The 21,329-nt window shown below is 30.8% G+C and overlaps 1 protein-coding gene across 19 annotated transcripts in view; it reads right to left on the bottom strand.

The window, feature by feature from the left end:
• LOC127700462 (F-actin-uncapping protein LRRC16A-like) overlaps positions 1–17,424 on the bottom strand; it is a 73,535-nt gene extending 56,111 nt beyond the window's left edge. For 16 of the 19 annotated variants that reach the window (XM_052203932.1, XM_052203934.1, XM_052203942.1 and 13 more), the window contains exons 1-5: positions 17,262–17,424; positions 10,975–11,072; positions 10,417–10,470; positions 8,890–8,910; positions 594–653 (exon numbers count right to left, since the gene is read on the bottom strand). In XM_052203932.1, coding sequence (XP_052059892.1) covers positions 594–653; positions 8,890–8,910; positions 10,417–10,470; positions 10,975–11,072; positions 17,262–17,298 — 270 coding nt within the window. In that variant the 5' untranslated portion in view covers positions 17,299–17,424. Of the gene's footprint in view, positions 1–593; positions 654–4,109; positions 4,296–8,889; positions 8,911–10,416; positions 10,471–10,974; positions 11,073–17,261 lie in introns of those variants that run through there. The other 3 variants (XM_052203935.1, XM_052203940.1, XM_052203939.1) reach the window with 2 other exon arrangements.
• Between the last annotated feature and the right edge of the window lie 3,905 nt (positions 17,425–21,329).

The following is a 21,329-nucleotide window of genomic DNA, read 5'->3' as shown; positions in this document are numbered from 1 at the left end:
CTCTTTCCGGTTTAAAATAAAATTAAAACAGATCTGACCAGATGCAAGTAAAATTGTATAGCATTTTAATTGTTTCACATGTCACTATGCACTGATAAAGACAGAGTAAATGAGAAAATTGCCAATTTTTGTCAATACCAGTCATCATAAAACAGTCACAAAAAATTTTATTCAACCATACCACAAAATTATAGCCAATTAATAGTCTTTGGGCAACTTAATTTTAACTTAAAATGATTACAAATGTGATAATTAAACAGTTGGTGTTACATGGTTGAGAAGTCTACATACAACGATACTATAAACCTAAACTGTTTTCTCATAATACTTTATTTTATCGGCAATTTTTTCAAGATTTTCTAATTTTTTTAATGTATTTATTTATGGGAAGACCCAAGTTTTACATCATCACAACCATCTGCGTTATTTTTCTACTCGCTAAAGTCATGAAAATCAGTTGGTTTACTGTCTGCATTTTCAATTTATTGTCAAGGAAATAGAATCATAAAGAAATTAAATTTTTTATAATTTTATCTGCTTTATTTACATAATAGACTTCTCCTATCTTGATGTAACACTTCCTCGTGACCTACCTTGTTTTGTGCCTGGCTTTCTATAGACTGTATATCTAAGTAACATATATTGTGTTCTTGCTGTAAAATAAATACATTCATTAACTTCCTTTTCAATCTATTATTTATTCAACATTTGAAAATTGTTTTTATAATTTTACAAATAAAGGCACTTATATTACAGAAGAAAAACAAACATCCAATAATTCAAACACTCCAACAGGTAATGTTGAGCTGGAAAGTATAAAATACTTGACTGATATTTATGAATATACAGTTACATTAAGAACTGTAATTTTATAAAATAAGTGATATATGGATAAAATTTATATCTTGACAAAGTAACAAGAAACCTTACTATCATTTTTACTCCTTTAAAACTAGGCTTTGATGGTTCAAAATACTCAAAACTTGTATATTTTAACAGAAGTAGGTGAGCTATTTGATGTTTTTTTGGGTTTTATTTTCTTTTTGTACCATTGACAACAAAATATAATCAATTAAACATCATTAAGACAGCAACTCCATTACACAAAAAATCAAAGATTAATTGATTGGTGTTTAATGCCACTTTCTGCACTATTGGGTTATTCGTGGCGGTCAGTTTTTATTGGTGGAGGAAACCAGAGTGCTTGGAGAGAACCATCAACCTTCGGTAGGAAAACTGACAATCATAGTTATTTAAGATTGGAGTCAAACGCACCTGCCATGTGCAGGGTCTAAACTCACAAACTCAGTTTTGACAGGCTAGTGATACAGTAGTTGGACTACTTAGAACACTCTGCCACTGAGGTCCCCAAAAAGACATTTTACTCTTATCGTTACTACTCTTTCAAATTAAAAATGCTAGGGTCATGATCTATAGAAATTTTAAATTACATATGTAGGAATTCCAGAACATACAGAAGAGAACATAAACCAGTCTGTACATCAAAATATTTTGTAGGATTGAAAACATAAAGTCAGCTATAGATATTCAGGTCAACTGTTCCCTTTTCAATGCTCAAAAGTAAAACAAAAGGATAAAGGACTGTTTTTTCTCATTTATTGACTCTTCTAATTAATAATTTTTATTTACTGTTACATTTTATTCATTCTGACATTTTATAGAGAAGTTTAATTGAAAGAACAGCCATTATCATTATGACGCTATTGTGACTTTAACTTTAAAACTAAGGCACTGAGAATACCCAATAAATGTAATTCAAGACAATAGTATTTTGAACATCAAATTAAGTATCATATAGTCTTAGATGAAAGATGTATTGATTGTATTTTTTAAGTCCAGCATGAAATATTCCATGTAAGTGCAGGACAATAACATATTTATGTTAAATGAACAAATCCTATGTTGTACTAGACTGACACCCTGAGCATGATTTTTTCAAGATAATAGTCTGCAGGAGGACAGATCATCCAACCTCAAGGACACAATATTCTTAACCAAGACAAATAAGGGCTTTTGGTTTACTCCTTAATGCTGTGTGCTTGTTGTAGATCTGAAGCAGCAAATACACATGTTAAAGTCGTTAATTTGTACCAACAGGGGAACAAACCTACAACTTGTCATACTAGAGGTCAGCATGCTACAACTTCAAAGTGAAAATAATAATAACTAAACTGGAATAGGCAAAAACTGTTAATAAATGAATTTGTAAAAACATGAATCTTAAGTTCTAGCTTTTAAAAGGGCAAATTTAAGAATATTTTTCTATCATCATTAAAAAAAAAATCACAATAATCCTACATATTATTTGATATCTGACACTACAGAATTTGAAAACAGAGGGCGTTTAATAACTGGATAGGAACAACAATTTTAGTAACAAGAGTGCACACGCTGAAATGTCTCGCCTGTTTTGCTGACCATTAATTTTATGTTGAAAGTCGTCAAAATAAAGGTTTTAACTAAAAGCATCACAGAAACTCGGGTCAGATAAATGCTGTCAGACAGACATATACACCTTCCATTTTTTTATACACAAAATATATTTGACCTATTGCTCATGGTAATTGAAAAACAGACCAAAACAAAAAAAAAAATTCAACATTGACCTATGAACCATGAAAATGAGGACACAGTCAGATGATATCTGCCAGACAGACATGTATACCTAACAATCATTCCATACACCAAATATAGTTGACCTATTGCTTATAGTATTTGAAAAACAGCCCAAACCACAAAAACTTAACATTGACCAATGAACCATGAAAATGAGGTCAAGGTCAGATGAAACCTGCCAGACTGACATGTACCCATTACAGTCATTCCATACACCAAATATAGTTGACCTATTGCTTATAGTACTTTAAAAAAAGACCAAAACACAAAAACTTAACATAGACCAATGAACCATGAAAATGAGGTCAAAGTCAGATGATACCTGCCAGACAGACATGTACACCTTACAATCATTCCATACACCAAATATAGTTGATCTGTTGCCTATAGTACTGTGGATTCATTATTATTCGTTGGATACCAATTTTCGTGGGTTTCGTGGATACAGGTGAACCACGAATTTAAATGTTCAACGAATACAAATTTTATGTAAGCTTTGTATGCAGTGATTGGAAAAACCATGAAATCTAATATCCACGAAAACGCAAGTTTTCCACAATCCACGAAAATTGGTACCCACGAAAATAAATGAATCCACAGTACTTGAAAAACAGACCAAAACACAAAAACTTAACATTGACCAATGAACCATGAAAATGAGGTCAAGGTCAGATGAAACCTGCCAGACTGACATGTATCCATTACAGTCATTCCATACACCACATATAGTTGACCTGCTGCTTATAGTATTTGAGAAACGGACCTAATCACGTAACTTTAACCTTGATCACTGATCCATGAAATGAGGTTGAGGTCAGGTGAACCCTGTCTGAGTGACATGTAGATGTTGCAAGAAACCCATATACCAAATATGACTTTAATATGGTTAACCTATTACTCATAATAAGTGAGAAATCCACATGAAAAAAAAATTAAATTATTTTTCAAGCAGTCGTTGAACCATGAAAATGAGGTCAAGAACATTGGACATATGACAGACGGAAAGTTCGTAACATAAGGTATCTGCATACAAGATATGAAGCATCGAGGTCTTCTACCTTCTGAAATATAAAGCTTTATACAAATAGTAACACCACCGCCACCGGCGGATAGTAATACCTATGTCTTGCATACTGCAACTTTTGTCACAGGCGAGACAATAAAGATTGAGAGTACATTAAATGACATTTATTGAGTTATCTCCCCTCATTTTGAATTACAGTGCATTCCTTACAATTTATATTGCAAATTTCTTTAAAAAAGTGAAAATCAGTGTTATTATGTATGTAACTACACACTCTATATTCAATTCCATGTAAAATCTTCCCCATAGGAATTCTATCAATGCTCAATTCCTAAGAGCGATATTTTAAAATGACGTTTTGAAAATAAGAAAAATAGTGAAGATCTTCAAAAAACAAGCACAGCACCTTTTATTGGTAATAATAAACATGAAGAATAAACTGTCTTACCTCAGAACATAAACAAATAATTGTTAAAATTTCTCCAGAATTTCGATAAAACCGAGATATTAGATGTATATTTGTATACCTATTACATCTATCAACTTCCCATTTTTTAGGATAAGGAAGAATTTGTATTGACCGTGTACTAATGAGTGTTTGGTTTCTAGGTGAAATCATTTGTAAACAATTGGGTTTTTTATCATTTATTACCTACTGAAATAAATTCATCCGTGTATATATACAACTAATAGACCAATTTATACATAAATATCAAAATATTAGCGACATATCAGTGTTGTTTGATATTTCGAGTTCTAAACAAATAACTTGTGCTAAAGCATGGAAAAGTTTCACATAAAACTGTTAATATAATGCTTATGCTTCCTCTTTCATGTATTTTTTGCAGCTTTACAATTCTCTTCTTTTTATCCCAATGCTGGAACTTTGGTGACAGGACAAACCTTATGTATAAACTTGGACCAAAACTGACCACAACTGTGTTTAACCAACTTAAATAAAAGTTTAATTTTGCCATGTACAACAAAGTCGAATAAAACTTAAAAACCCTCTTTTTTAATAATGCCAAAATTTAAATTTTAGGACAGATCGTTATCTATAAATGTTGACTTGACAATATAATCCCACTTATCAGTGCAGGATATAGTAGTCTGTTTTCAGTTTTGAGTATTTACCTAAACTGTCTCCAAATGACACTAAATCTGTCTCCGAATAACCTTTTGTCGTCACGTCACACAACAATTACTTTTTAATTATTACTGAAATGTTTTTATTTGTGATGCAATATTTTGGGGGAACCTGGGTGACTGTCAGTAATGGCAGACAAATTTTCATACAAGTGTATATACGTCTTTAGCTTTAGTTCAGAGTGCTCTTTGTTGTTTAAATGAATGTATACAAACGTTTCGTCAAAAAATTTCAAATAGAATCTTGGCATAGAGGAAATTTTCAAATTATTCATCAAGGAAACCAAATTTTGGAAAAAATCAGTAAAGTAAGCATTTCTGATAGAATAAAGGTATCCTGGTGTAAAAATGGCAAAGCTAGGAAAACCTATATTGGTGTATTTGAGGTTGTCTTTTTTTCCACTTCACTATATGTATCAAAATTTTTTTTTTTTTTTATTAACACATACATGTTCATTTCATACATATAATCTTCAGAACTCATCTAGTCACCAAATGTCTTAATCTCTTCACAAATCAGGATAAATTGAGTATTCATTTCTTTTTATGTGAAAAGAACTGGAAACCTAACACAATTCATTTTCTTTCAAAACAGGACAAATTATGAAAAAGCCAACTACAGATATAATCCAAATTTTCAGAACACATACATAATTTTGTTTTTTCGCATTTTCTACTTTGAATTTTTTTAATTTATAAACAAAATATAAATAACTTTTTAAAGAGGTTAAGCATAAATGTTTTCAAAAATATTTTTTTTATCCCAGTACTTCCTATTATCACTGAAAAATAATATCATATGTCCACGTTTGATTATAATACAAAGTAAACATAGAAAGTCAACATTAATCTGTGATTATCTTCAACCAGGAAGTAAAATAAATCCATCTCTATAATTTATCTATAACATATATCTATATAAGGTCATTTGTACTCAATACCATATACCAGTATTTTAATTTCTTATCGTTAGTTTTTAAAACATGCTGAAAATAGTTTGAAATTAAATTGTAACTGCATTATCAAAACATGTGTGATCATTAAAGTGATAATTTATTTACACAAAGTTTAATTTTGTATCTAAAAAACAGGCTACTAATAAATTTATATGCTCTAAGTATATATTTACTTGGAACATTTTAACTGCAGTCCCCTCCAACTATGTCCAATTGTGGAACCTCAGTATATGTATAAATAATGGAAGTATTGTCATAATTTTATTTTTTCATTAATAAGTACCCTTCTTTTTTTCAGAGCAAATGTTTTTCTCAGCGACTATAAAATAAATCAAACAGATGTAAAAATAAGTCCTTTTAGGAAAAGGGACAGGGAATCGAAATTAATTTTACAAGTATAACAAAGTTTAGTGTATTCCTTAAAGTTCTGAGGAAGAATTAAATGATATCTGTAATTAAAAACTGCTTATTTATAGGGGCTTCTTTTATTGTATAAATCAGTACATTGGATATTTCTGATAACTTCTACATAATACACCATTCTCTACAAGAACCGAATTACCATGTAGGGAACCAGTAACATAATAGAGTGTACCAGGGCGATAACAGAACTAAACCTGACATGTAATTCTTTTGTTGCTGTGATCAATTCAATAGGTGCATATCAAAAGCAGTATCTATTGTACAGGTATACATAATGAATATTGTACATAAATAGTTTATTGATGTATTCAAAAATGTGATTATGATGTCATACAAATATCTATTCAGTGTAAAATTAGTCTATATCTTCATTTCTTATGGTCAGCTGAGCAGATAAAATGTTTTTTTTTTTGTGATTCATTAAAATGGCATGCACTAATAAACTGTATGACATTTATGTAATCTTGTACATTAACAGAATATTTCAACCAATGACAAGTAGATCTACTACAATCATGACAATGTATACCTTACTTCCTGTTTTGGTAAACTTCTTATTTGATCATAATTTTGATCAGATTTGAAACAAACAATCGTTTAAATGATTATAAAAGTCAACAAATTGATTGATACATAAAGTTAAATATGACTATTCATTTCAAAATACAGAGGAAACAAACCTCATACCATGCAAGCAAAGCAATGTTAAATATGTTAGAAATGCACTAGGGGAAATCTTACATATACATGTATAGAAAATGGGGGTGGGGGCTTTTAGTTGTGGAAATGACAATGTGTATACAAACACAATTAAATAGTAAACTTACTAAAAATTCTAAAAAAAATTATGTAGGTAACATTTAAGCAATGTTTATTCTAAATAGACAATAATAATAACTTAATGGTATCAATTCTATTGCTGATGTTGTTTCAAACCTCCCTACATACTTTTCACTTACAATATATAAATAACTATGTTTTTTATCTATTTTTTTTCACAGCAGCTTAATTTGAAAGGAGATAGCAGTATTGTTTTACCAATTGTTGTAAACAGGGATTTACTATCGTAACTAGATCAGTCAACTTAATCGTGTAATTGTCAATCTACATGTACATGTATGACTGATGCTGGCAATAAGAGAAACATAATTCAGTTTTCTCAAAAAGTCATTTCAAACAACAAATTTGAATAAAAGGAGATAAACAGTAAAAATCTATGAGACCACAACCCAACTACAAAGTTTTAAATCGAACCAAGTCTTCAAAAGTTGTGAAAAATTTAACAAGAATATGAAAATTCTGCCTTCAGCACCAAATTCTCCATATGGAAAAAAAATCCTAATAAGATATGACAAAGACAACCACTGTCTCGTTTCCTGACTTGGGACAGGCACAGGAACTAGTTTTTGAGATCATGTTACCTTCTCATTTAAATATCAATCAGTGAACAAACAATAGTAAGTATAGGAAAAGGCTAATATAACAAGTGAAACTGCGATCTACTGCTCACTGATGATACCACCAGTCCAAATATTTGACGATAAACAGGAAGTTGTTGAGTGATGAATCTGAAAATGCATCACACTGTATAGCTGACTTATATAAATACTGAAACCAAATTTCAGAAATCCTTGTAATGTAGTTCCTGAGAAAAATGTGACGAAAATTTTCAATTTGGATGTGTTGTGTAAAATGATTTAAGTGTTCGGTAAACAGGAAGTTGTTGAGTGATCAATCTGAAAACGCATCACACGGTATAGCTGACTTATATAAACCCTGAAACCAAATTTCAGAAATCCTTGTATTGTAGTTCCTGAGAAAAATGCGACGAAAAATTTTCATGGGACGGATGGACGGACGGACAGACAGAGGTAAAACAGAGGTAAAATAATAATGGTATAACTGATAACAAAAACAATTATAAACAATATGTATCATCATAACTAAAGACAAGCTCAAAGCATCACCGCGCTGATGTAAAATCATTCCATCCTACAGTCTAATATTATTGACAGACTTTAGAATACATTTTCTTTTATAGCTCCTAAATATTAACACCATTTCAAACTAATAAATTTCTTTTATTTCATAAGATATCAAAGGCATGACTAACCACTTTCTTCTATTATATTTATAGGTTTCATAAGGAGTGAGAATTGGATATCCCTTGACATCAATTAGAGTTATTCAATTTGAATAGTGATAATAAACTCGCCTTATTAACAAGAGTTGATATCAAGCAATATCAAATTCTCATGAATTTATAACCTATTTCTCTTATGGTAAACATTCCCTTTGTGGAAAAGGTGAAAAGTTAGAGTGTTTTGTATATTATTGAAGTTATCACAGATATCCGTGCCATGATGGAAATTTACATAGTTTTGAACTTTGAAAGTCATTAATGACCTAACAATAGCCAATGGGAATTTCACAATATAGCTTCATGATGCTATTACATTGTGTATTTAAGCCAATCAAATTAATGCATTTTTCATATCACTTATTCGTATCACACTCCATGCAGTGTGATGCGAGAAATATTTCATCATGCGAGAAATAGATAACAGGCTACAACCATAAGAGAAATATATGTATATCCAATTTAATGATTCTAGCTGCTGAAGTTAAATATACATGTTTAGCATTACTGCAGATATTGTTTAACTCTGACTATTGAATTGATTTGTTAGATAATGGTTATACCTTTGTTGACCACTTTTTCTCCTATCAATTATTGTAAAAATTTTAATCATTTAATTTCTATGATCTTCAATTTTGTTAATGAAGATATTATGCACAACAGAAATACAAACCCAAGTAAAAACAAGATCATATTCCAGGTGTTTCAATTATGAATTATTTTAAGTATTTCTAGTGAAATCGATTATTTTTTTCTGGGCTTCAAATTTAATTGAACAGACTTTTTTGTCCTTTGAATGATCACTATACTAAGATGTAAAACATTAGGACTATCAAATTACATGTCCAAGCTTTTCTTTTATTTTACCATATCTGAAACCTCTAATTTTAGCTCTAAATAACCTTGAAAATATAAGGAATTGGTTATTCTTATTACTGTAAGCGAGAATTGTATCATATGCAAATTTGATATAACCTCAAACTGATCTGTGCTTTACAAGCTTGTCTTCACTTAAACTAAAGGACAGGTATTTGTTTTACCATGAAATAATGTACTATGTCTAATGATTGACTGTTTAATATCCAGTAATTATTTAGAAAGACTGTGACTTGTGTAGAATGAATGCAATATTCCAGCTTCCTGAAATCCTTTTCTTTGTGACCCAATTATGATGACATTTCGTGATCTGATATTGATTACCATCCCATCTATGATTAACATTTTAATATTTGTAACACAATTTGACAATAGACACATCTCAAACTCTACATGTATGTTTATATTTTCTATTTTATCAATTCACATTAGTTCAGTGCCAAACTAGTAATTCTTAATCAGTCTATTCTGCTATCTACTAGTTAGGCAGTCAACACTAAAGTAACAACACTTTGGTCAATTCCTCCATCTAAACAGAAGGTTCAGTTGTGCAATACTAGTTCAGAAGAAGATTTTCTATGCAACTAAAAGATATATTTCTGATGAGATTGCCTATACATTTACTCACCTACAAACCATTATACTGAGACAGTGATAACCAAAGAGCACCAATCAAACACCCTTAAAGAGCCTTCGTGTTATGTATGATTTGAACAGCATAATAGGTTCTCAACAAAAACACTTTTCTTAATATTTCAAGAAAATCCACTTGAAAATAAAGTCTTTGAAGGGTGGGGGATTGACTGAAAGGATGTTGGTCATGAAATTTGAAGAATGGGGTTCTTTTTTAGTTTAATTTTGAAGTCAAACACAATAATTATCACATCATCGGTACAATTTTTTTGGAATATTTAAAGAAAATAACCGTTCAAGCAGGTAAATGATTTCCACTTACATAGTGTATTTATATATATACATTGTATATATATTAATAAACGGCCACTATGGGAACATAAAACTGTCAAGTTCCTGTTTTTTTTTAAAGACTTTTCAAGTTCAACAACTATTGATCAATGATTAAGGAAATAAACAAAGGGAGATAGTTTTTATTCTTGAATGACAACTTGAAAATCATATAATCTAAATAGATCGACCAATGAATAATGAAATAATAGTATGTCTGAGCAGAGCCTGCTTAATGTTATTGAACTTACTGGTGATTTTGATGGCTTTGAAGTGAAAACAAACAAGCGGGTTCCTGAAAATGCCTGAAATGATAAGAAAATGGTTTTTTTTTATTATTGCTGAAAATAGCTATAACTTTTATATCTATATATATACACTATATTCTGCATTGGGAGAACATATTCTCTATAACCAGTGTTTACGCCAATTCAGCAAGCACATTTGTCCTCATTTTCATTTTTAATAATTCATTTCTTATCTCTTTTTACTCATTTCTGTAGTAAGTCTGTATGAAATTAAATGCACATTATTTTCTTTTACATTCATAAATATATAAATGATATATATATGTGGCCTACTAAAATATGACATACATGTAGGGGTTTCAAAATGTGGTGATATCAGGTTTAAATGTACATGTCTAATTTAAATTTTGGTATCACCTAACATTACAAGATTCTATGGTAGTACTTTAGACATTTAGTTTTATATTACTGAATAGTACATCCTGAATAAGCTTTGTGACCTTACACATCAGTGTGGAATGACTATACCAAGACAAGTACATGAAGATGTAAATAACTTACTAAAACTCTGTTTTCCCATTTGTCTGGTCGTACTTCTTGTTTTACCATACGCTTTATATACAACTTAATCCTGCGACCAAGATACTCTCTGATGGCATCTAAAGTAAACAAGAGCACATGAGTATACTATCATTTCTGAGAGTTAAATATGATTTAGTATCTGACACTTCAAGTCAGTATCAGGTACATGCATCTCTATGGAAACTATATTTAGATTCCTAATATTTACTAATTACAAACTATCATTTCCTCTTCCTGCCTGGATATTTTAAACGAGAAAAAAAATGTACATGTATAGAAAATAGAGAATGGAAACCAGGATTGTGTCAAAGAGACGACAACCAGACCAGAGAGCAGAAAACAGCCCAAGGCCAACAATGGGTCTTCAATGTAGCTAGAAAATCCCAACCTGGACTTGTGTCCTGGAGGCAGGCTTCAGCTGGCCCCTAAACAATACTGTATACTAGTTCAGCGAAATGAATGCCCCACTTAACTCAAAACATACATAAAAAACACACACAAGTCTAACAAAGGTTAGAGGTTCCTGACTTGGGACAGGCGTAAAATGCAGTAGGGTATGTATTCTATGAAAGATTGGATATGTAGTGTGTCTGGTTTCTTTTTACTTTAAAAGAGTCAGATTAGCACTCAGATATTAACAAATTGTTAAACAGCCATAAATAATATATGAAAATATATCTGTACATGTATAAACAAAGTTTATGAAAGAGACTGAGAGTATAGGTTGAGAAATGGAAAGCAAACTATTGTTTTGTCATTTGCCCTCATCTATATTGTACATGTATATTGATACATTTGTACACATTTTTTTTCCCCTATAAAATAAATCTCTAAATTTTATGTGAATTAAATATAAAACTTCTGAAAAGCAATTCAATTATTTAACTACTAAAGCATTTGGTAAATTAAGTTTTACATTTGATCAACAGCAAAGATATTACCTGCCTTCATGGCCACATGAAAATAAATAGGAGGTAAGCTGTTCCTTTCAAATTCATCCATAATGTATACAAATCGACATTAGCAAATCACATGTTTATAACATATAACAGAAATTAAGCATAACTAATAGAGAGTTTTTTAAACAATAGATACAATTGACAATTTATAATATTAACAAAAAAAAAACACTTCCCCAAAATGCAGGAAATTAAACACCTTTATGTACATAATATACATATTACAGATCAAAAATTTTAAATATTAATTGATCTTTCAAAAACTGATGTCAAGTGGACACTTAGACCTTTTATTCCGCTATAGTTTTTTCTGTAATTTAATTTAGATGTACAGGTGTCATGTGACTAACTTCAATTTGACGTAACTGTGAGCCAGAACTTTTTGCGTGCCCTATGCATCTAACATTAAACTTTATAAATAGTAAGTACTGTTGCAACTAGTTATAATTGTCTCCATCATATATAAGTACCGGTACTACAAATAGCAAATGGGAAAAATCCAATTTTAAACAAAATGAAATATATACATGTATGTCCTCTCTGTCTAAATTTCCTTAAGACACCATCTGTGAAAAGTCATTGCACTTTTCATATAAATGCAACATTTGTATACAAATGGTTAGAGCATAAACAACTTTTCATTTTTTTTACAACTGGACATTGGGCAGACAACAACAATCAATTGCAATAATGATCAAATGAATATAATTTCTCTTGGTAAGTGGTTGTCACCTTCGAAAAGTAAAAATTAAACGTACAATTGCTTACATCCACTTCATTTGAACTTTTGTGGATACATTGTAGTTGTCTCATTGGCAATCATACCACATCTCCTTATTTTTATATTTGTTAAAGCACCATCATAATTTAAGTTATTAACAATTCAATTAGAAAGGGAAGTGCTTGGTTAGAATTAAATAAGATCAAATGCATTTATAAAACAGTTACATTTCGAGATGGTCTTTTAAGGTGTAATACCACCAAATCATAGTACGTCACATCCGGTTGCATACGAAAATAGGTCGAAAAAAAATATTCCCTTGAATTTGACAGTTGTAGGTAATTGATCCTACATTTCATTGCAGTAAAACATTTCTGGGTCATAAACATATATCTTGGGTATTTCACAGCACCATTATTTTTTTATTTGGGGTTTCTATAGAATATTTTGGAAACTTGAGGTTACATGGTTACTAAAGCTTGTACACAGGTTAAAAAAGGGGGAAAATTTGATTGGTTAACTTCCAGTGATGGTTATTTTCTTATATGCAATGAAATGTTATGTGAAATTTTTTCTATAGTACTGGACAGGATCAAACTTTACTCATGCCAAGTATTTCTTTATTTGAAACAAAGATAAATTCTGCACAATTTTTTGAAAAGTGCAAATTTAGCAAAGACTAATAGGGGAAAATCAATGGTGGTATTACACCTTAAGGACATACAGAAGCTGATTGTTAATTAGGTTTTAAGGTTTATTAGGTTTTTTTCCTCAATTCTTTTACATTGAGTTTTTACGTATATTTAGGCAAGCTTCAAATTTGTTCATCATCAACAATTCACTGCTAAAAGTACCAATCTGAATCAAAACTTGGCATAAAATTGACCTTAGGGTAAGTAGGAAAACCCTAAACACTTTTTTTTCAATTTTTTTAGTCTTATCATTTTACTATCAATCTGCTGTCACTTGTACTACTATCCCATTACAACCTTTCAAGTATGACAAATAAAATTTATAGCAAAAGAAGGGATATTCCTCTTGCCTTTTTATGTTGTTGTTGTCATTTTTGGGGGGGTTCTTTATATTGATCTCCATACAGACAGTTGAAGTTTTATCAACAAAAATGTCACATCCACAATTTTGAAAAGTTGATCTAAAAAACGTATTGTAATAAATTGCTTATTATTCTTTCAGGGAGGCCTAAACTTAGCTTACTTTTTTCAGATAAAAATACTTGAAATCAATTCCTCAATACCAAGTTATTAAAAACATGTGACATAATCAGCTCTGTCACTTTGAGTCAGCATAACTGATACTAGATTTTTATACAAATACATGTTAATTATTTTTTTATATTCAAACATGTACATGCTTCCTTTTATACCATGTATACACAAAATATTTCTTTTTACAGTTTTTTTTTTACTTGCCAAATACATGGTTAATGTTAGTATTTTGTTGAAATGATGCCTATGTAAATTATGAGCAAAGGAGAATGTACGAAAAGACCACTTTTTTGGCCTTGAAAATTTAAACAATCAAATTCTATCAAAACTCTGCCAAATACATTTATCATATTTCAGATTTTCATAAAACATTAGAATGTTCAATCATTAGAATCAATATTTTTGAATTTGGTCTTACATTTTGGCACTTTGTTTAAAACTGAAAAACACTGCCAAAGTAGCCTCATTTTGAGATATTGTCATTGATATTTAGATATGAACAAAGGCAATGAAAGGCTTTGCCCAAAAAGATATTTTGTTACAAAATGTATTTGATAAAGATGCAAATGTTTGTAAAATATCTTTTTAGGTAAGACCTTTGCCAATACAATGGATCTATTTTGACAAAACTATGTTTAAAATGGTCATTTGTAATAAAATATGTTAATACCAATAAGTTTATGAAATCATTTATACAACATCACAAGTGACCTTAATAAACCTAGGATCAAAATGTTTAATGAAATTTCTAATATTGTTCCCTGTTTTAATTCAATGAGTAATGAAAACAAATTTGATTTTATATTTTCTTGCAAAGAATGTGATATATTAATAATCGTTGTTAACAGAATAAGTGAAATGTATAGTAAGAGAAACAACTATAATGTCATTACATGAATTGTGTATGATTCATGACTAATATTATAACACATATAATCAAGATATTTGAAATGATTACTTTATAGAGAAGGCATGTTGTCAAAAAAAGTATTGAAATAAATATTAACATTTTTTTCAATGCTACATATTTGTATTGTTTTTGTCTATCGTTTTGTTATTTATATGTTTTTCTTTAGTAGCAATCCTGTTGTTTGGATTTTAAACTAATAAAATTCTTATTCTTAATCAAGTGACCTTTCTGCGTTAAAGTGTCAAGATAATATCAGCTTGTACATTTAAAAATAATAGCAAAAAAATTTGAAAAGCTTTAACCCCATCAAATACTATTGAATTGTATCATATTTTTCACATTGGAGCCTTTTTCACCTTAGAGCCTTTTATAGCCTACTATATCGTATGGGGTTTTCTCATTGTTGAAGGCCATATGGTTGCCTATAATTGCTTACATCAACTTCTTTGAACTTTGGTGGATAGTTGTCTCATTGGCAATCATACCACATCTCCTTATTTTTATATACAATTTAATTGTACATGTATGTACCTATCCCAAGTCTGGAGACTGTAATTCAGTGGTTGTCATTTTTTGCTGTATATCATATTTTTTTTGTACATGTATGCATGTAAATCAGTTAGTTTTCTTGTTTGAATGGTTTCACATTTGCCATATCAGTTAGTTTTCTTGGTTAGAATTGTTTACATTTGCTATGTCAGGGCCTTTTACAGCTTGCTATGCGGTATAGGTTTTGCTCATTTTTGAAGACTGCATGGTGAACTGTCATTGCTTATTTCTATCCCATTAGGTCTCTATTGGAGAGTTGTCTCATTGCCAGTCATACTACATCTTCTTATTTTTATATTGAATAGTTTTACTACTTTTTGCATGTGCAGCGGCCAAATAATGGCTCTAATCATACATGTACCCCCTCCTTTACATGTTAATACATACGTGTACATCATGTATGAAAACTGACAACTAGTCAAAATAAACAGGATTCCTAAATTCATATTTCATTCTAATGATCATGAAGTAGGAATGATAGGAGACAAAAAAAAATAAGAGTATATGAAAGATGAATTAAATCCATCTTAGCTGATTTTTTAAATCATCTTAAGACTCTTTGCCAATTCAAACAGAAGCGGCAGCCATTTGAGATGACCATGTAACATGTGGTATACTACAAGTAGAATATGGCATGTCACTGTGATCATGTGCCACTACCATTCACAGCGCTCATGATAAAGACAAATCTGAGTATCTTCAAAAGAGGCCTAAACAAGAAATCCCTATGAACAACTGTGAAAGTTGCTTGCTTTTGTTTTCACAATGGCGAAATGAATTGCACTCTTTTGCATACCCTCAAGTCCAGAAGTTTCATTTGTCCACTTATTTTGTCAACATATCTACAAATGAACAGACTTACTGGATGAAATAAATAGGACTCTTCACGGTTAGTTCTGCCATATTCGATAGGGGGCAGATTTTCATAATGGAGGTAAAAATGGTGTGAAAAATTCGGGAAAACCACATTAAAACAGAGCAGTTGCTTGGAAACATGCATAGGATTTCCCATACTTTCATACTATTTCCACCTCTTTCAAAAAAATCTGCCCCCTATCCAATATGGCCGAACTAACCGTGAAGAGCCCTATTATCGCCAATATCGGCCAGCATCATATAGAAAAGAAAAAGAAAACTCATTCACCTAAGTATGCACACATTTAGACAGTAAAACATACATGTTACTATCAGGTAAATTAAATCTGTACCCCAAAAAAGCATTTTCATTTCTTCAAATTACCCCCGAAAATTGGATAACATAGAAAAGGGGGAGGGTGTCAACGTATATTTGTTCCGCCTAACAGAAGTTCCACTGGAAACTTTGTTATAAACAATGTCATAATATCTGTTCCTGTTGGAACAAATATTCTATACCATTTATTCCACTAGGAACATTTACTGTAATATTTATTCCAGTGGAAATAATATTCCAGAATGTTTTTTCCATTTGGAACTTATATTATGAAGGAACTTCTATTCCGTGACAAAGGGGTCATTAATTAATGACACTCAAATTCATAAACTTGCATCAAACTTTTCATAACATAATTGAATCAGAATCAGTTCGGAGTTGTGGTACTAGTAACAAATTAAAAGAAATTGTATTGGATACCACCAGGGCATTAATACTCTGAGCAAAGGGGAACCCGAAATTTCCCAACAGATACAAATAAATTTTACACAGTTACACGTATCAGTGTATGGCAAAGTGTCACAATCCGTTGAGCCTTAAAGTGCAAGTTTTCATTTATTTAAATATGTAATTAATACAGATAGTACAAAATAATGCCAAACGAGAACATATTAACTTTGAAGTACTTGACGATCAATTTTTCAATTGACTCTTCGCGACAAATTGGGTTTGCCAAATTTTTAGCAGGAAGTGGGGGTTTTGACCTCACCTTGTAAATCTTTTGGTACATTGTTGACTGCCGCCATTTTGTAAATGACCTAACAATTTTGCAGTTTTATATGGCTGATCATTCGCTAATGACATGTAACTACTCTGTAACACTTTAAACTGCTGAGGATGTAAACACGGAAGTGGCTATGAGACCGCCATGTTTTGAGTGGATGTGACGTATATTGTGCTATAAATAGTAACAAAACAAACCAAACACGTGTTATTGCTATTGGAGTATTTTTGTAAACAAGTACGACAAAAATCAAAGAATTGCCCATTTTTGAAAATATTCACAAACAACACCTTTTACATTGTCAATGAAATATGAAAAATAAAACCACATCTTAATATTGTTACCTATGCACTCACTACTATTAATTAAGAGTTTCATTTTTTTTATTTCAGCTTGTCTGTGTTGAATTAGTGTTTTAAGATAATGATTCTGTAAATGTAGTTAGTAAGTCTTGCTTTATAAACCCTTGGCGTTACCTGTGAATGGGGATAACTAACTAAATATTATGCTCCAGATTTGTCACTTAAAAATGTAAAAACGAATAACAACACCTAGAAGTCATTAATGATTTTGGTCATGCTTGACTATACCAAATCCTTGTTTGACTCAATGATTTTTGTTGAAACATCCTTACTTGGCCTTAATTTATAAATTATGTCTTGCTGATACTGTTTGATGTTTAACATTTCTATATATCTACTTAAATTTTCAAGAAAAACCTCCGAAATATAAAAAAAATGTATGAAGTGAGTCGATAGGCCGGCACTAACTCCTTTGAGGGATCAACTGACATTTCAGGCATGTAGACCTTGTCTTTCTGGTAATCATTGCATATATTGTCTCTTATAATTTTAAGCTGATAGAAAAATACAAAAAAATGTATAATAATTCCAAAAAAAACAGTTTATTAAAGGTTTCTATCAATTAACATTTTAGTAGATCTTGTCACATGGTTGCTGCGGATCATTATTGCAGTTATTGTCTATCTATTATGGTTATTAAGATATGAGATGAAAATGCCAAAATCGGTACCAAAAATTGTCATTTAAAGGTGATCACTCAAGAAATTAACTAAACACTTTGGTCATGTAGGCCTACACGTATTTGTCAATCATGTAGTTCTTGAACATGTTTACTGTTTACATTTTCTTCTTTTCTATTACAGTTTCCAATCATCAAAATATTAAAAAAAAAAGACAAATATTGTCATTTAAGGACAGTAACTCTTATGACATCTTCGCTTGCCAAGGGTTAAGATCCGGCCCCCTTCTCGTAAACCTTGGCTTTAGAATATGCTCTTATTATAGGTCGATTGTGATTTCGATCATAACATTTTTTTGTGGATTCTATACATGAAAACGGCTAATCATAATTTGTCTATTTATTTGATTCAAGATAAATGAGAGAGAAAAATGGATAAAAATCGTCATTTAGGGCAACAATTAATAAAAAGTCACTAGACGATTTTAATCATTTGACTTGTTGGTAGATCGTGGTTTTGCTCATTTACTATAGTTTTCAATATATTCGGTAAAAGCACTAAAATTCCATTTGTAAAAAATGCCATTTACGGGAAACGATTCCGACGATTTTCATAACGTAGGTCTTGTAGTACCTATCTATCTGCCTTTCATCGTTTCGTGATATTTGCTTAAACACTTTATTTGGTTCATGATCGTCATTTAAGGGCAATAACTCGGATATTTATAGATTTTTACATGACATTTTCCATATTGGCCCTGTTATCAGCCCAAGACTCCCATATCAAGCCAGAGGGCTCATATGGGTATTGCTGCTCATTCGTGATAAATACAACTTATCTCTATCTGTAATAATTCCTAAGATAATAGATAATAATGATAAAATTGTAAAAAAAAAATATCACTTATTGACAATATAGTTCTAATAATAGACAGATTTCTTGAAAAGTTTCTGCCCAAATCATTTGAAAGATAAAAAAGAGTGATTTTTTTTCGATTAAAGGTTACTGAAAATATGTTATGGACTCGCGGAGAAATTTTCATACAGACGTGTTAGTTCAAATTTAATGCCAATGTATTTTCAAGAACTCTACTCCTTTATGCAGTTGTCTTGTAAGTTTGGTCCCAATAAATGGTAGGCAGATCTCGACTTTCTAGGCATTTTGGCACATGTCATAATTTCTCTTTCTTTAACGGTTACAAGATATTACACGAATACTTGTATTTTACTATATAGTTCTATTTTTTACCATATGCAAGATTTTTTGAAAAGTTTTAAAACAACGATAGACGACAAATATGCTTAGTTATGACAATAGCTGACATAAGCCTAAAGTGAGCTAACGAAAGGAGAGGAGAATGCGTCAATGAGACAAGCAACCAAAATAAAAACAAAAAGAAAAAGAAAACAGCTAAGTCTGTCTTAAAATCACCCGGAATCTAGTGATATCATGAAGAAATTGAAAGGAGGCTTCAAGAAGTCTGTCAACACAATGTCGAGAAAAGACAGCTCAAATGGCTACTTTTCGAATTTAATTAGTTATATTAGATATTTATGGTGGCCACTTGTGGCCATTTCCCGATTTTGCATTTTCGTTGATAAATTTTGCATAAAATGCGAATCAATAGTGGGAGCGCGAAATGGTTTTTTTTCGGAAATCGTGTCGCATTTTCATCTTTGTGTTTTCTCTATTTCGCTTTTTGTGTTTTCTCGTTTGCGTTTTCGCCTGTTTGACTTTTCGCCTTAATGGTTCAATTACTTGATATATGCATGTAGATGTAAAATAAATAGTAAAACAATCTTAATTGCTACCATGCACATGGAAAAAACAAAAATGTGAAAATATCAAACAAAGTTTCAAGCTGAAATCTTTACAGAAATGTGTTTGTTCTGCATGTTTGCAGTTAGTGTCTAAAAAATCAAGATAGCAGCTGTTACCAAAAAGAAACTGGGAAATCGGGGTGACATCCGCTCTTGCTTGCATTTTCAATTCTAGTTGTTCTTGCGGGCCAAATGCTATTAATGTCACTGGCCGTAAATCCTGAGTCCGTGTCCTGTCATATCATTGAAAACGTTGATTCTGCGAAATGTCTAGGGGTTAAAATGTTTTCTCGGGGTAACAATCTGCTCTATCACCCTCTCAGCTATGTGTTATTTATATATTGATACATTGCGAAGAAAGCTAACTTCTCATGAGTTTTTCTGCAAAGAAACATAAAAAACTGTCCTAGTCAAAGTAAAGCTTTTTGCTATTGGCGCTCATTACAGTAGTCCACTCATTCTGCAACTAAGGTCAAAATAAAAAAAAAATGAAGTAATACAACGCCGATGTGCTTGCTTCGTTTTCAATTATAAAAGAAGAACCAGTAACATCAATGCAACAGACCTAGTCGGACCGACATAACTGTCAAGAAGAACACAATGTAATGTGATCGTGATTTAATAGAGTCGTAGATTAGTTTGTCTTATAAAATTGTCAAAATCTTTCAAATTTGTAGTTTGAGTTATCGTAAAGCATGATTATTTTGCCATCCAAAAGAATTGCTGTGTGTATTTATGAGTGTACCATATGTTAAGAAGTAAGCCATGATATTGCTAGACTCTCAAAATAAAAACGTGATACTATTTTATTGTGAATTTTTGTAAAGTTATAAAGACTTTTAAAAATGTCCCTTCTGTCAAACTAATTAAAGGGAAGTTATCCCTACCTCCTTGTGAAAATCCATCACAGTTTTAGCTTTGTTTAAGAATTTACAAATCCAATAAGTGTTCAAAACTATGTCAAAATCTTGGAACCTCAAAATACACACAAAACTCTATGATGATTTGAATTTTATTCAAAAATCCATGGACTTTGTGAAAAAGTGAGAATGACCCTGCTGTTTGATAATTGATAAAAAAAATACCAATTAGAATTAGAATAGAAAAATAAAAAAATATATATACGCAAGAAGAACGAATATGTTAGTAGTAATACATAAAGATGAACGACCAACAAGTTAAACACGCCAAGTTCCCATCATGTATTGGATTCATTAATTATTCAAGAATCTAAGCATAATTTATATTTGC

Source organism: Mytilus californianus, unplaced genomic scaffold (assembly GCF_021869535.1).
Source record: "Mytilus californianus isolate M0D057914Y unplaced genomic scaffold, xbMytCali1.0.p SCAF_5, whole genome shotgun sequence".
Taxonomy (NCBI): domain Eukaryota; kingdom Metazoa; phylum Mollusca; class Bivalvia; order Mytilida; family Mytilidae; genus Mytilus; species Mytilus californianus.
Note: the sequence above shows the minus strand (reverse complement) of the source record. Positions and strands in the feature narration are given on the sequence as shown.